Source organism: Cucurbita pepo, chromosome 20 (assembly GCF_057944985.1).
Source record: "Cucurbita pepo subsp. pepo isolate OVF chromosome 20, ASM5794498v1, whole genome shotgun sequence".
Taxonomy (NCBI): Eukaryota; Viridiplantae; Streptophyta; class Magnoliopsida; order Cucurbitales; family Cucurbitaceae; genus Cucurbita; species Cucurbita pepo.
In genome coordinates this window covers 5978834-5991606 of record NC_141817.1, presented here as the reverse complement: position 1 = coordinate 5991606, position 12773 = coordinate 5978834, and the positions used below count along the sequence as shown (strand labels likewise).

General features: G+C 35.3%; 1 protein-coding gene and 1 long non-coding RNA gene across 4 annotated transcripts; both read left to right on the top strand.

Annotated features, from left to right (window-relative positions):
* The first annotated feature begins 354 nt into the window (after positions 1-354).
* On the top strand, positions 355-2596 carry LOC147786450 (uncharacterized). Of its 3 annotated transcripts, none has more exons than XR_015414646.1 (4): positions 355-746; positions 1042-1346; positions 1438-1766; positions 2407-2596. It is a non-coding gene; the product is annotated as an uncharacterized LOC147786450 (long non-coding RNA). The 3 variants fall into 3 exon arrangements; XR_015414645.1 differs by having other exon boundaries at positions 2283-2596; XR_015414644.1 differs by having other exon boundaries at positions 1438-1818.
* Positions 2597-9082: 6486 nt separating this feature from the next.
* On the top strand, positions 9083-9918 carry LOC147786449 (uncharacterized). Its single transcript, XM_087120797.1, has 3 exons — positions 9083-9287; positions 9609-9797; positions 9878-9918. The coding sequence occupies exons 1-3, from the start codon at positions 9098-9100 to the stop codon at positions 9916-9918; spliced, it is 420 nt and encodes a 139-aa protein (XP_086976923.1). The 5' UTR covers positions 9083-9097.
* The last annotated feature ends 2855 nt before the right edge of the window (positions 9919-12773 follow it).

Below are 12773 nucleotides of genomic sequence, written 5' to 3'. Positions count from 1 at the left end.
AGGAAGAAGATGAAGACACGATCTATGATCTCAATGATCCATTTTTAGATTCACAACCACCTTCGTAGATATCATCATCTCAATGACTGAATAGTCGTTAAACTAATTAAAAAAAAAATAAATCCGTGAATGGAATATGTTCCCTGACATATTCCATTCAATTTTCCTTCTTTTGGCACCTTGTCTATTTTGGTTTTTCTTATTATTAATGTACTCTTTCTTTTTTCATGTAAATACATCTATGTACATCTATGTACATCTATGTAAAAATATGTAAAAATATGTATTAAAAGTTATTAATTAAGCTAGGATGATAGAGCTCATGTAAATCGTAAGCGCTCAAGTCATTAAGGCTTCTAGTGGGTGGAGTCTAAGTGGGTTGCTTTGATTTTGTGCCGTGGTTGTGATTGAAGAGGGAAAATTGTAATGCAGGAGAGTGTCGGTTGAAAAGAGTCAAGGGATTGGTCACATTGTGCCTGAAAATGAGACGTTTGGCCATTTGATTGAAGAACATGGACGTGAGAGTAGCTCGTGCTCTGATTTTCTTACATCAGAGACCACAGAGATCACAGGGCTTGAGGAGCACAGTCATAGCGGCTATGAGGACTCATCTTCCCCTTCTTCATTGAGTTGGTCCACTTGAAAAACTGACGGACCCGATTGTATTAGACTTAATGTTGCTGATAAAGTAGAAAAAAATTATGTTGTTAATAGGAAGCTGGAGAAGAAAGTATCTTCATCATCAGGTAATTTTAATCCTCTTTCCTTTATGGGGTTTCTCCATATAAATTGTATTAATCTTTTAATGGTGTGTGGGGCTATAGAGATTGAGATGATGAAGGAAAGATTTTCTAAACTGCTGCTTGGAGAAGATATGTTAGGTTGCGAAAATGGGGTTCGTACGACATTGGCTATATCTAATGCCATTACAAATATTTGTGCTGCTTTGTCTCTTTTACACCATTGTCTAATATTCTATCTAGGATTGGCATTGGTTACAGTGTCTAATGATGATTCCCTTCCCCATTGTTTTTGTTATAGCCACTCTGTTTAAGCAATTGTGGCAATTAGAACCTATTCCCCAACAGAAGAAAGTGCTCGGCTTCTTTGTGTTAGCAATCATTGACGCCTACTTGGCAGGCAAGCTTGAGGTACTGGATAAGGATAACTTCAAACAGGTTTTTTTATGGCCGTATAAGTTTTGGGAAAATAAACTTTTTGCAGGAAGTATTAGATAGTTTTGAAGTTTTCCTAAACCCTAAACTCTCCTCGCGTCGTTGAAGGAAGCTCTGAATTCGACCAAGGAGTTTCTTAGACTTGGGAGCAAGGGGAGCAAGGTTTGTCTGGTGCGTTTTCTCTACTTTTTGTGTGCTATCTGTTCAATTAGCGCGGTCTGCCCTGCAATGTTGTGAATTGATGAATTTCGTTATGATATAGTGTTGAACAAGTTTGGGCAAAGATTTGGTCAAGTTTGGGGCTTGAAGGAGCTGCTTTGACAACTTCTATTTAATCATAGATGGTTTTTTTGGTTGTGGTCGTTCACATGCTTAAGTCTCATAAATGTAAGCTCACATGGAAAGGATTCTCTTTGAAGCTTTTATGCAATGTATTATTCTAATTCACTTCGACTTCGAACTTTATTTGGACTCAAATCTTCCTATAGTGTGATAACTTTATTTGAAATTTTAAATGCATCATCACCTACTTTAGTTGATGTAGGTGGACAAGAGCTTGGAGGAATGCATTATGTCACATTATTTGTCGAAGTAAGAATCTTACTTATCGATGTAACCTATAACCTGTATAGCAACTGTAAGAGTAAGTGCACTATCTCTCATTGAAGTGTTGTGATATTGTGGCTAAGTTGCATGGTTGAACTTGTTTTCATTAGTTGTTTTGTTGTGGTATTATTTCTATTTTTCGTAAAGTGATTGTCGTTCAAACATTCAGCCAAGACATAAGACCTCCAAAACCATATGTTTTCTTATTCTATTGCTTGTTTTTTCTCTATGTTATTATTACTCTTTTAAATTCTCATATTCCAACCCCATCCCTAGATGAAGCTTGCTGGATGAATTTATTATGGGGTGGAAAAACCTTTTTATTCCATTTCGTTCCTTAGTATTTTAGTTTTTTTTTTTGTGTTGTCATATTTTTTAGAATATATTGCATATCATAAGTAATGGTTTTGAGAGTTTGTTTACCGCCCTATGCTGTTTAAAATTCTCTCAAAGTTATGAAATAGAGTAAGGTTAGTCCATTGGAATTTTTTTTTTTTGTAGATAGACCTAGAAAAACTCCTCAGTACTAGAAGGTTAGCACGAGGAAGGAGCGAAAAGTCTATGACCTACACATATAGAGGTACACATGCTACCTTCTTTTTATTGGGTTATTGGTTATTTATAGGAAATGGAAGGTGATAGAAGACTTACAATACAAAGGCATGAAGCAATCCCAGACAATCGAGCATCGATCCAAATAATGGAGAATACTTTATTTTGTATTGTTTGAAGTTACTGAATACTCATTTTGTAATGTAAATAAATGATGAAGTTTCAATTGTGAATGGAAATTACAGTATTTAACTTGCAATAAATTGTTTGTGTGGATTTAGTTAAAAATGAATACATTAATATATTTTTTTATTTATCAAAATATAATTAATGAAATGATAATTAAATAATAAATGATCAAATGACATTGTTAGCATAAGATTAAAGCTATGAATACTATATTATAGCGTTAAAAAAATGTTATAATAAGTTAAAGATAACATAATATTTTAGTTATATTCAACCTGCTATAGCTTTAATAAAATGTTATGAAATGTTTTTATAACAATGTATATAAGCTATAGTTTTATACTATATTATAGCATATATTATAGCTATAAAAAAACCCTATAAAAAGTCCTAGACTTTTAATAACATGGGCTGTCACGACGTACGAAAAATGCTATAAAAAGTCTATGATAGCGTTTTTCGTATGTTATTGTATTCATTATTTGTTGTAGTGTGCTGCCATAAAGTACCGTGTTCTCCCTAATTTGTATGAATTTAATCTAATTGTTGTGCACTTTCTCACGAAACCTCAAGTCAAAGCACCAACACGAAAGATGACAGCAATTTGCTGTCAAACAAGAAAAATGAAAACTTGATAGCAGACTACTGTTATACAAAATAGTACAGCAAACTGCTGTTAAAAAAAAAATTAAAAATTTATTACAACAGTCTGCTGTATCATATACAGCTGATATAGCAGACTGCTATATTAAAAAAAAACGGAAAATTTACTTCCACAAGGAGCTATCTTTTGTTTTATATAGAACCTACTTCCACAAGGAGATAACCCAACATTGCAAATTTACCTTCACACTTACAAGCAATCAAAGATAAAAATTCAGCTTGCAACCGACAATCATGGAACCGAGAACAAGAGGCAAAAAAATGGTGCGAGGGAAGGAAGAAGTGCAGCATGATGAATTACAAGATATAAATCAAGATCTCTTCCTAACGGGCATCAGTTCGAAACGAAGAGAAAAGGGCAAGAACAAAATGGAGAACCTCCCAACACAAAAAGGAATAATCGCAAACGAGGAGGCGTACAACAGGTATGAGCTCCTCAAGTCAAGAGTAGTGATGGTGGAAAAAAGGTTCCCAGCATTCTACCCTACATTTTTGGAATCCTTTCTTAACGCCATCAACAATCTAGGGTTGGAGATGTTCTGTCATCAAAGGAAAGAAGCTATAGTGCTGATAGTGAAGGAGTGTTATGCACATATTGATCAAGTGGAAGGGTACACAACATTAGTGAGAGGAAAAATAGTTGATTGGAGCCATAAAGCCATCAACTAACTGTTTCACCTACAATCTTTTGAGCACGCCACCTTTAACGAAATGGTGCTAGCTCCATCGAATGATCAACTTGAGATGACCTTGAAGATGGTAGCCATAGAAGGAACACAGTGGCAACTCTCGAGAGGAGGAGCAAGGACGATAATAGCAGCAGACCTCAACCCCGAAGCAAAAGTTTGGGCTGCCTTCGTAAAAACCAACTTACTACCCACTACACATGATACTACATTGTTAGCTGACAGAATTTTACTAGTGTATGCAATCATAATGAATTTGAGCATCGATGTGGGCAAGATTGTAGCAGATGAGATTGTCAAATGTGCAAGTAAGAAAGTGGGGAGGCTGTTTTTTCCACCGTTGATAACCATGTTGTGCCTGGAGGCTGTAGTCCCTCTTGATGAGAAAGAAGAAAAACTTGAGGTAAGAAATTTGATGGACTACATAGAAACCCATAGGGATGGCACCAGCTTTGGTTAGAGGAGGGACAGTAGAGCAACAGACGATATGGATCAACTGCTGAAACAGCAAGAGGCTTTACTCAATTGGTGCGAAAACATTGATGGGTGGAAGGCGTATTGGTCTTATGTCAAAAAAAGGGATGAGAAAATACATAAAGCCTTAATAACCAAGTCCAAAAATTTAGCATTCCCAAGTTTTTCAAAAGAGATTTTTGACACTTCCTCTAAGGATGCCTAAAATCGAGGGAATTCTCTAATCACACCCTTTATAATCTTGATGTCTGATTTAGAAGTATACATCCTTATGCTGTGTTTGTTTTTCTCGTGTTTGTTTTGTTGTGTTGACGTCATATAATTTTGAATCATGCACATGCATGCACACTAGAAACATGAAATGTTTTTAGGATGCAGTTTTAGGAAGGGTAATAGATCATGCATTGTTTCATATGCAGTCATGATATTTTGTGCAAGAATTAGGGATGCATTGTCAAATGCTTCAATATGATAACTAAAACAGTGAGGTGAGTGGTGTGTTTCTCTAGAGGACGAAGGGGTTAAGGAAATTAGAGCTCAAATGGAACGGAGTATTCATCAAAGTTGAGGATCAAATCTATGATAATCCACCTTAATCATAAAGAATTCTCATAATTCACCCAACCTTTAGACCATTTTAACAACAAAAACAATAACCAAGAGCTTTTGCATCTCAATCTACTTTCAAGAATGATTCTATCACCCCATACAAAATGCAAAGCAAAAAAAAAAAAAAAAAAAAAAAAAAAAAAAAAAAAAAAAAAAAAAAAAAAAAAAATCCATACCTGAGACCACTCCTCTTCAACCTAAAGCTTGAACTCTCAATGCTAAAAAAGTGGAAAGCAAACAAATTATCTCAATTGCTCGTTGTCAGGCAATCTACATCACGAATGGAGATGTCTGAATTGAAGGTAATTAAGATGTAGTTGAAAACAAAAAAAAAAAAAAACAAAAAAAACAAAAAAACAAAAAAAGCCTATCCTTATTGTTCACGTGAGTTGAATCACAAATGTAGCCACACTTAAAACTACAGGATGCTAGCAAGAGAGTTGAGCTAAGGGAGAATGAGTGCCTATATAGCCATCCTTTGAAGACTTAGGTGATTTGCCCCACAAGTGGAGGCACCCAGAGAATAGGGGGATGACTTGAAGTATTCTTGGGAGAAAAAAAATTGTGTCGTGATAAGAGAAAGTTAATGAAATAAATTATGAAGCCAAGTCACAAAAGCAAAGGCAAAAGGAATGGTAATCATTGTAGAAGTATTTTGGGAAATAGGGTGGAACTGAGGAATGTGTTATTTTTTCTTGTAAGATTTGGTGATAAGTGTAGGGTGAAATGTGGGGGAAAAACTAATTTGAGGAAGGAATATAAAGAACGTGATCTAAATCATGCCTTTGATGAATACTCTACCAACATAAATATAAATAGAAGAAAAATTTTGTTAATGAGAAAAAAAAAGGAGAGTGGAGAGAATGATTGATCAAGGATGAGCAATCTCTTAAGTTTGGGGGTGTGATAACTCTTTAAAACTAGAGTCATATCAAGTCTTTTTGTATTTAATATGGCACTCTTATTCACAATTTTCTCATTATTTACCGCATTTATTCTACCTAGTGAGCATAAAATAGTTTATTGCGGTCCAACATGAAAAAAATATGATTTTGCATAAATCGATCTTAATTGTACATTTGATTGAGTTATGTGGTAAAATTTTAGACATTTATGTTGAACCAGGAGGGAGTAGCAAATCTAGAAATAAATGGGGGATGACATAGAAATTTTAAGTCCACATCAATAGTATAAGTGGTCATTAATTAACTAACCAGAAACATACTATGTGAACAACTTATTCCTTTTCAGCTCTAAAGGGGAACTCATGCTCAATATAAAAGGAAAAGGAAGACCAAGAGGAGGGGAGCCACACTTTGGGAGAAAAATCGAATTCTGCCTTTGCTGCAGTGAACTGCTGTGAAACCAGAGAAGAAGAAGAAAACCCTAATCCAGCCGCAGTTGACAGCATAAGGAAAATGAGACCAACAAGGATTGATTAGGGCAAAGAGGTGGTTGTGAGAGCTCAAGATAAGGAAACTTTCATTGAGGAACGGCAACAAATCGAGATAACTCTCTCTTTCCTTATTCTCTTTTCTTATTTCATCAATTTTACATGATTGAGATGCGGATTCCTTTGTTTAATTCAGTTTGTATGGGAAGCTAAATTCTGGGATAACTCTTTATTTCCTTATTATATTTTCTTATTCCATCAATTTTACATGATTGAGATGCGGATTCCTTTGTTTAATTCAGTTTGTATGAAAAGCTAAACTTTATAGGGGAGGCGAGAGAGTTTTATATTGTTTAAGTATACGGTATGATTTTAGTTTATTAAAGAGTTGTTGTTAATGATTTACATGTGTGTTTATTTAGCTACTTTACATAAATAGTTATTCTCTTATTTGGGAGAAGAGAGGGAGCTAGGGGTGTACACCCAACCCGGAAACCCGGGAACCCAACCCAACCAAACCCGAAATATAAGGGTTGGGTTGGGTTGGGTTGTGTTGGATTTCGGGTTTGGATTGGGTCCATTTTTTTAACCCGATCTGATTCGGGTTGGGTTCGGGTACCAAAAGAAAATGATTGGGTCAACCTGGTCCAACCCAGAAATAAAAAAAAATGAAATTAAAGTCTAAAGGCCCAAAGTCAAAGCCCAATATATAGAGACTTTTGTCTAGTTTCTTACCCAAGCCCAAGCCCAAACTGACATTTCACAACCCAATAATTACCTCAAGTAGTGAAAGAAATTTCTCTTTCTTTCCCTCGGTTATTGCTGAGTTCTTGGCAGCACTCTCCCTCTGCAATTTTTACACAAATTTCATTCCTTCCTCTCTGTCATTAATTTTTACATAAATTTCATTCCTTCCTCTCTGTCATTAATTTTTACACAAATTTCATTCCTTCCTCTCTCTCATTTTACTCTGCAATCCTTCCTTTGCCATTCATTTTATTTTGCTATCCCTTCCTCGGCCATCATCTCCTCTTCTCTGGAATTCATTTCAACTCCTCTCCTCTGCAATTCATTTCAACTCCTCTTCTCTGCACTTCATTTCTCCTCTCTAATTCATTCCAACTCCTCTCCTCTGCAATTCATTTCTCCTCTCCAATTCAATAGCATTCTCTAGCGTTCTTTGTCTTGTTTCTTTCGCGCGCGCCGTCTTTCTCTCTTTAGTCTCCTGGAACGCTATAACGGGTAAGTTTTTTCGTTTTTTCTCTTTTTGTTATATCCCTTGCAAAAACTGATTGTATATTTTAACGTTGATGCATTCTATGATAATTGTTCATATTGAGTTAAATGTTTGAATCATAATAGTTTTATTTTACTTTTTATAGATGGAAAACAATAGTGCAACAATATGTGCAAGTAGCTCTAGTAATTATAATGCAGCGAAACCACCATTAGCTACCCAATCTGAATTTAAGAAGAAACCTAGTAAATTAACCGTGTGGGATCACTTTACAAGATTAGAGAACAATAATAAGAGGTGCAAGTGCAACTATTGTTCTAAGGAGTATGCTAGTGATACTAATTCTTGTGGAACTAGCACGTTATGGAAGCACTTAAAAAATCAGTGTAGGAAGTACACATATAAGGTGGAGGACAAAGGACAAACCACTCTAAGTTTTCAACGTTCAATGGATAGAAAGGGTGGTAGTAATATTGTTACTTCATTATTTAGTCAAACAAGATGTAGAGCAGCATGTGCCAAGATGATAATTATGGATGAATTATCATTTAAATTTGTAGAGAATGAGGGTTTCAAATTGTTTTGTAGTATTGCATGTCCTAAGTTTGACCCTCCGTAGAGTAACCATTGCTAGAGATATATTTCAGTTCTATTTAGAAGAAAAAAAGAAGTTGAAAGATTTTTTAGTCAGTCATTCCAAGAGGGTTTGTCTTACCACTGACACATGGACTTCGTTACAAAATATTAATTACATGGTAATCACCGCTTATTTTATTGATTCAGAATGGAATTTGCATAAAAGAATTCTCTACTTTTGTCAAGTTTCTAACCACAAGGGAGAGACTATTGGCAAGATTATTGAGAGTTGTTTATTGGAATGGAGAATCGATAAGGTTTTCTCTATCACAGTTGATAATGCAAGTTCCAATGATATACCTATTTCATATATTATGAGAAGGCTTAGAAGTTAGAATTCACTTGTCTTAGATGGAGAAATATTACACATGAGGTGTTGTGCTCACATAATTAATTTGATTGTGAATGAAGGGCTTAAAGAAATGCATGACTCCATTTCTAGTGTTCGCAATGCCGTGAGGTATGTTAGATCATCCCCCAAGAGATTGACAAAATTTAAAGATCGTGTTGAATAAGAAAAAATTAAATGTAAAGCACTTGTTTGTTTGGATGTGGCGACTCGATGGAATTCCACTCATTTGATGCTTGATCATGCCTTGAAATTTGAAAAAGCTTTCAAAGTATTAGAGGAGGAAGAATTAGATTATGTTGATTATTCAAAGAGGTGGATCATGGAAACAAAAGGATAGGGCCATCAACGGTTGATGATTGGAAAAATGTTGCCGTGTTTGTAAAGTTTTTGAAGGTTTTCTATGATGTCACTGCGAAGATAAGTGGTTCTTTATATGTGACTTCTAATTCTTATTTTCATGAACTTTGGGGTATTCGAGAACTTTTAATTCAGTGGAGTACAAATGTGAACTCTGTTTTAAGTAACATGAGTTCAAATATGAAAGTTAAGTATGACAAATACTGGGGCTCAGTGGAAAGAATTAATAAGTTGATATTCATAGTAGTGGTACTCGATCCTCGTTATAAATTGGATTACATATCATTTTGCTTTTCGAATATTTACGAAGATTCTATGGCTAAAGTGATGGTGGATGACATAAAGAATTATTTAATTTGTTTGTATGATTACTACAAGTTTTATGATAATGCTCAAGATCATCATTAATCTGAATCAAGACTCACTTCTAAGTCCATGAGTATGGAGATGGACACAATTGATGAAGAGAATTTGAGTGGTTCAATATTAGTATTATCAAGATACAAATGAAGAAGAGAAGAGCAACATTCACTCGAGTTAAAGAATGATGTGGATCGATATTTTTCTGACCCTAGTGAAGAATTTGATGATAATTTTGATGTTTTGGCATGATGAAAAACAAATGAGTTTAAGTATAGAGTTTTATCGAAAATTGCCCAAGATGTTTTGGCCGTTCCAGTGTCGACGGTATCTTCTGAATCAGCATTTAGTACGGGTGGGAGGATTCTTGATTCTTTTAGGAGCTCTTTGACACCTAAAACAGTGGAAGCTGTGATATGTACACAAAATTGGATGGGTAGAAAATCAACATCGTTAGATATTCCTCAACAACTTGAAGATTTGGAGATTTGTTCTAAGATTGGAACAGGTAACTCCAAATCTATTTATTGTTTATTTGTTAAGATGTATTATGTATTGTTATATCATAATTTATATTTTATTTTTTAGATGATTTAAGACCTTCAAGTTCCACCAACGTCATGCAATAATTATTTTTCAATGTAAGTAAAATATTTGAAGTTACACTATGCTTTATCCAAACAATCTTAAAACGGTACTAACTTTCAAGATGCTATTTTTTCTTTTGTAGGAATTAAAAATGCAAGAGGGTGGGATGAATGTTGTAACTTTTGAATTACTTCATTGAATATTCTTCACATATTTATAGGTGAATTTTTAGGTCTTTTGTTGAATGATTATATATTGGGAATGTAATAATTTAATTAGATGTGGTAACTTTAGAATTGATTCATTGCATATTCTTTATATATTTATAGGTGATAATATGGATGCAATAGTGAGTTTGATATTTTTGATCTACAACTTAGAGGTAGTAATTGTTTTATCATTTAGGTCATACAAATTAAATTTTTTAAAATTTTTTTGGACCACCCGAACCCAACCCGAAAAATAGAGGGTTGGGTTGGAAAATTTTTTGGGTTGGTTTGGGTTACTAATCCAACCAAACCGAACTTTTGGGTTGGGTCAAAAAAATCCTCCAATCCAACCCAACCCGGACCATGTACACCCCTAGAGGGAGCAATGAAATCCTCTTTAATACTCTAGTTTCATAGCAAGGAGACTTGAAGGGTTAGAAGAGTTAGGAATAATTATTAGAGCCTTGTTAATAGAAATTGCAACCATTATGGAAATAATCACCATTCATGACCCTCGGAAGTGAGCTTGGGAATCTATTAAAAGGAACTAAAATCTACCACAAAACTCAACAACTTATCTATTTAATCTCTCTTAGCAAAACCTTCCTCATTATAGTTGATTTTCTCATCATTTTCTGTTTTTCAATAGCAGTGACACTTTGTTTTAGTTGTTAAAATCACCAACACCCATTTGAATGTTACCGAAAAACTCACTTAATTTCCAGCGATAAAGTTAACCAAAAAGATATGTTCCCTGTAGAATCGATAATTTACTTATTACTTGCTACTTGTGATAGTATATACTTGCACTTATTCTTGTTAATTTTACATCATTTTATTATATACATCCACAAGCGATCACCTTGGCTGAAGTCACTCACAGCAAGCTAATTCCAACGATTAAATACGTCCTATAATAACTACATACAAACTTAGGAATCTTTCATAACATACCCTAGCTAAATCTCATGCTATTTATCAAAATAACCTCCCAACATAATCTGTCTTTGACGGTTATGAACCATACTGACCTGAAATGGTAAAACTAAGTGATACTGAGTCAATAAGCCTAGCTGCGGAAATTGACAGAGCCGAGTTGACGTACCCGCCAAGTTGAGTCGAGAGTAAGCGTGTGGAGCTGAGAGCGAAGCTGCAGGTGCACGTCTGTGTTGGGCCGAAACACACACAGCCCGCGTTCGTCCATGGGCTGGTTTAGAGGCACCTGACCCGATTCCAACCCGCGTCTTCCTTACCCGCCAGAAAAGCGAAACCCTAATTTCCACCTCCCCGATTCCGACGACGCACTAACGATGATGATGCAGACTTCTCCAATTCTCTCATAGCCCCGATTCCGACGACGCGCGACACCTTCACCTATTCTGACACCTTTACGTCATCGACAACCCCCAGCGCAACTTCTTGTTTTCGCCGGTCACGCAGCGTCGTCGACCCATGCACGACGATCCCGACGTCTATATCTTACTGTCACTCGAAACATTTCTTCGAAAATAGCAACCCTTATGTTCCGAGAGGCCCTCAAAATACCCAGTGAACCAACCCCTTGATTTTACTTCCGACGCTCTTGATTTTTTCTGTTCTCCCAGAAACACTTAGACGGTAACTTTGGGAGTAAAATTGGTTTTAAGGGAGGTAAAAGGTTGGGCATACAATATAAAAGGAATCTCAAGACATTTCCCAATGTATTATAGGGTTTTAGAATAAGGAAACTTAGAGAAATAAGAATGTTTCTATTAGGCAATAAATGTCTCGTGGAAATCCCGTGATTTCTAGGGAGATTTCGTGAGACCATTATTTATCTTATTTTATTTTATTTTATTTTTCAGAAACTCGACTCTTTATAGATGTATAGGGTTGTGTCATAAAGATGATTTAAAGATGATTTGAAGATGAAAACTATAGGGACCCCATGCATTTTGTGTGTACATAAACATCGAGTTACTCCCTCATTTTTTATGATGAGTACTAAAAATATTTGCGGAAACCACCACTCCTAAATGGTGGTGAGAGTTCTCTTATTTATAATCATTTACAAAATAGAGAAATATGGTAAATTACAAATAATATGGAAAGAACACTAAAAGTAAAGAATAATAAATGAATACAATATATTTGCTTTTAATAAAAGGGCAAATATGTTAAACGATAATGTAAGGCAAATATCTAAATATTTCCCTTATAATAAACAGTCAACTATCCTTAACAAGTATGAACGCGTACACTATGATGATGATCATGATCATGCCTCGCATGACACTCGAAGGTCTGCTGACCTCCAGACGTCGTTAAAGGGCAGCTAGCTCGACAATGATGGGTCCAGAGGGTGTGAACTGCCTGAGGATCCGCTGTGTGGGTTGTGTGTAGGAAAATTCTATACATCTAATTTACTGGAGGTCACCTTTATGATGATTTTAACTATAGGTCCCTCATCAGAGTTGCATGTATTTACATTCCCTGACCCCAATAGTGGTGTCACTTACTGAGTATTTCTTGAAATACTCTACTCAAGTCGTGTGCTACTTCTATTTCAGGTAAAGGCAAGGCACCCCTGTATGGCTGATGATGATATCGTAAGTAAAGACCATGACACGTGCATAGGATTGCTATTTTATTTATTAGACTTTTGGTTAGTATAGGTTTTTTTTTTTATTTTTAATATTTTAACTGTT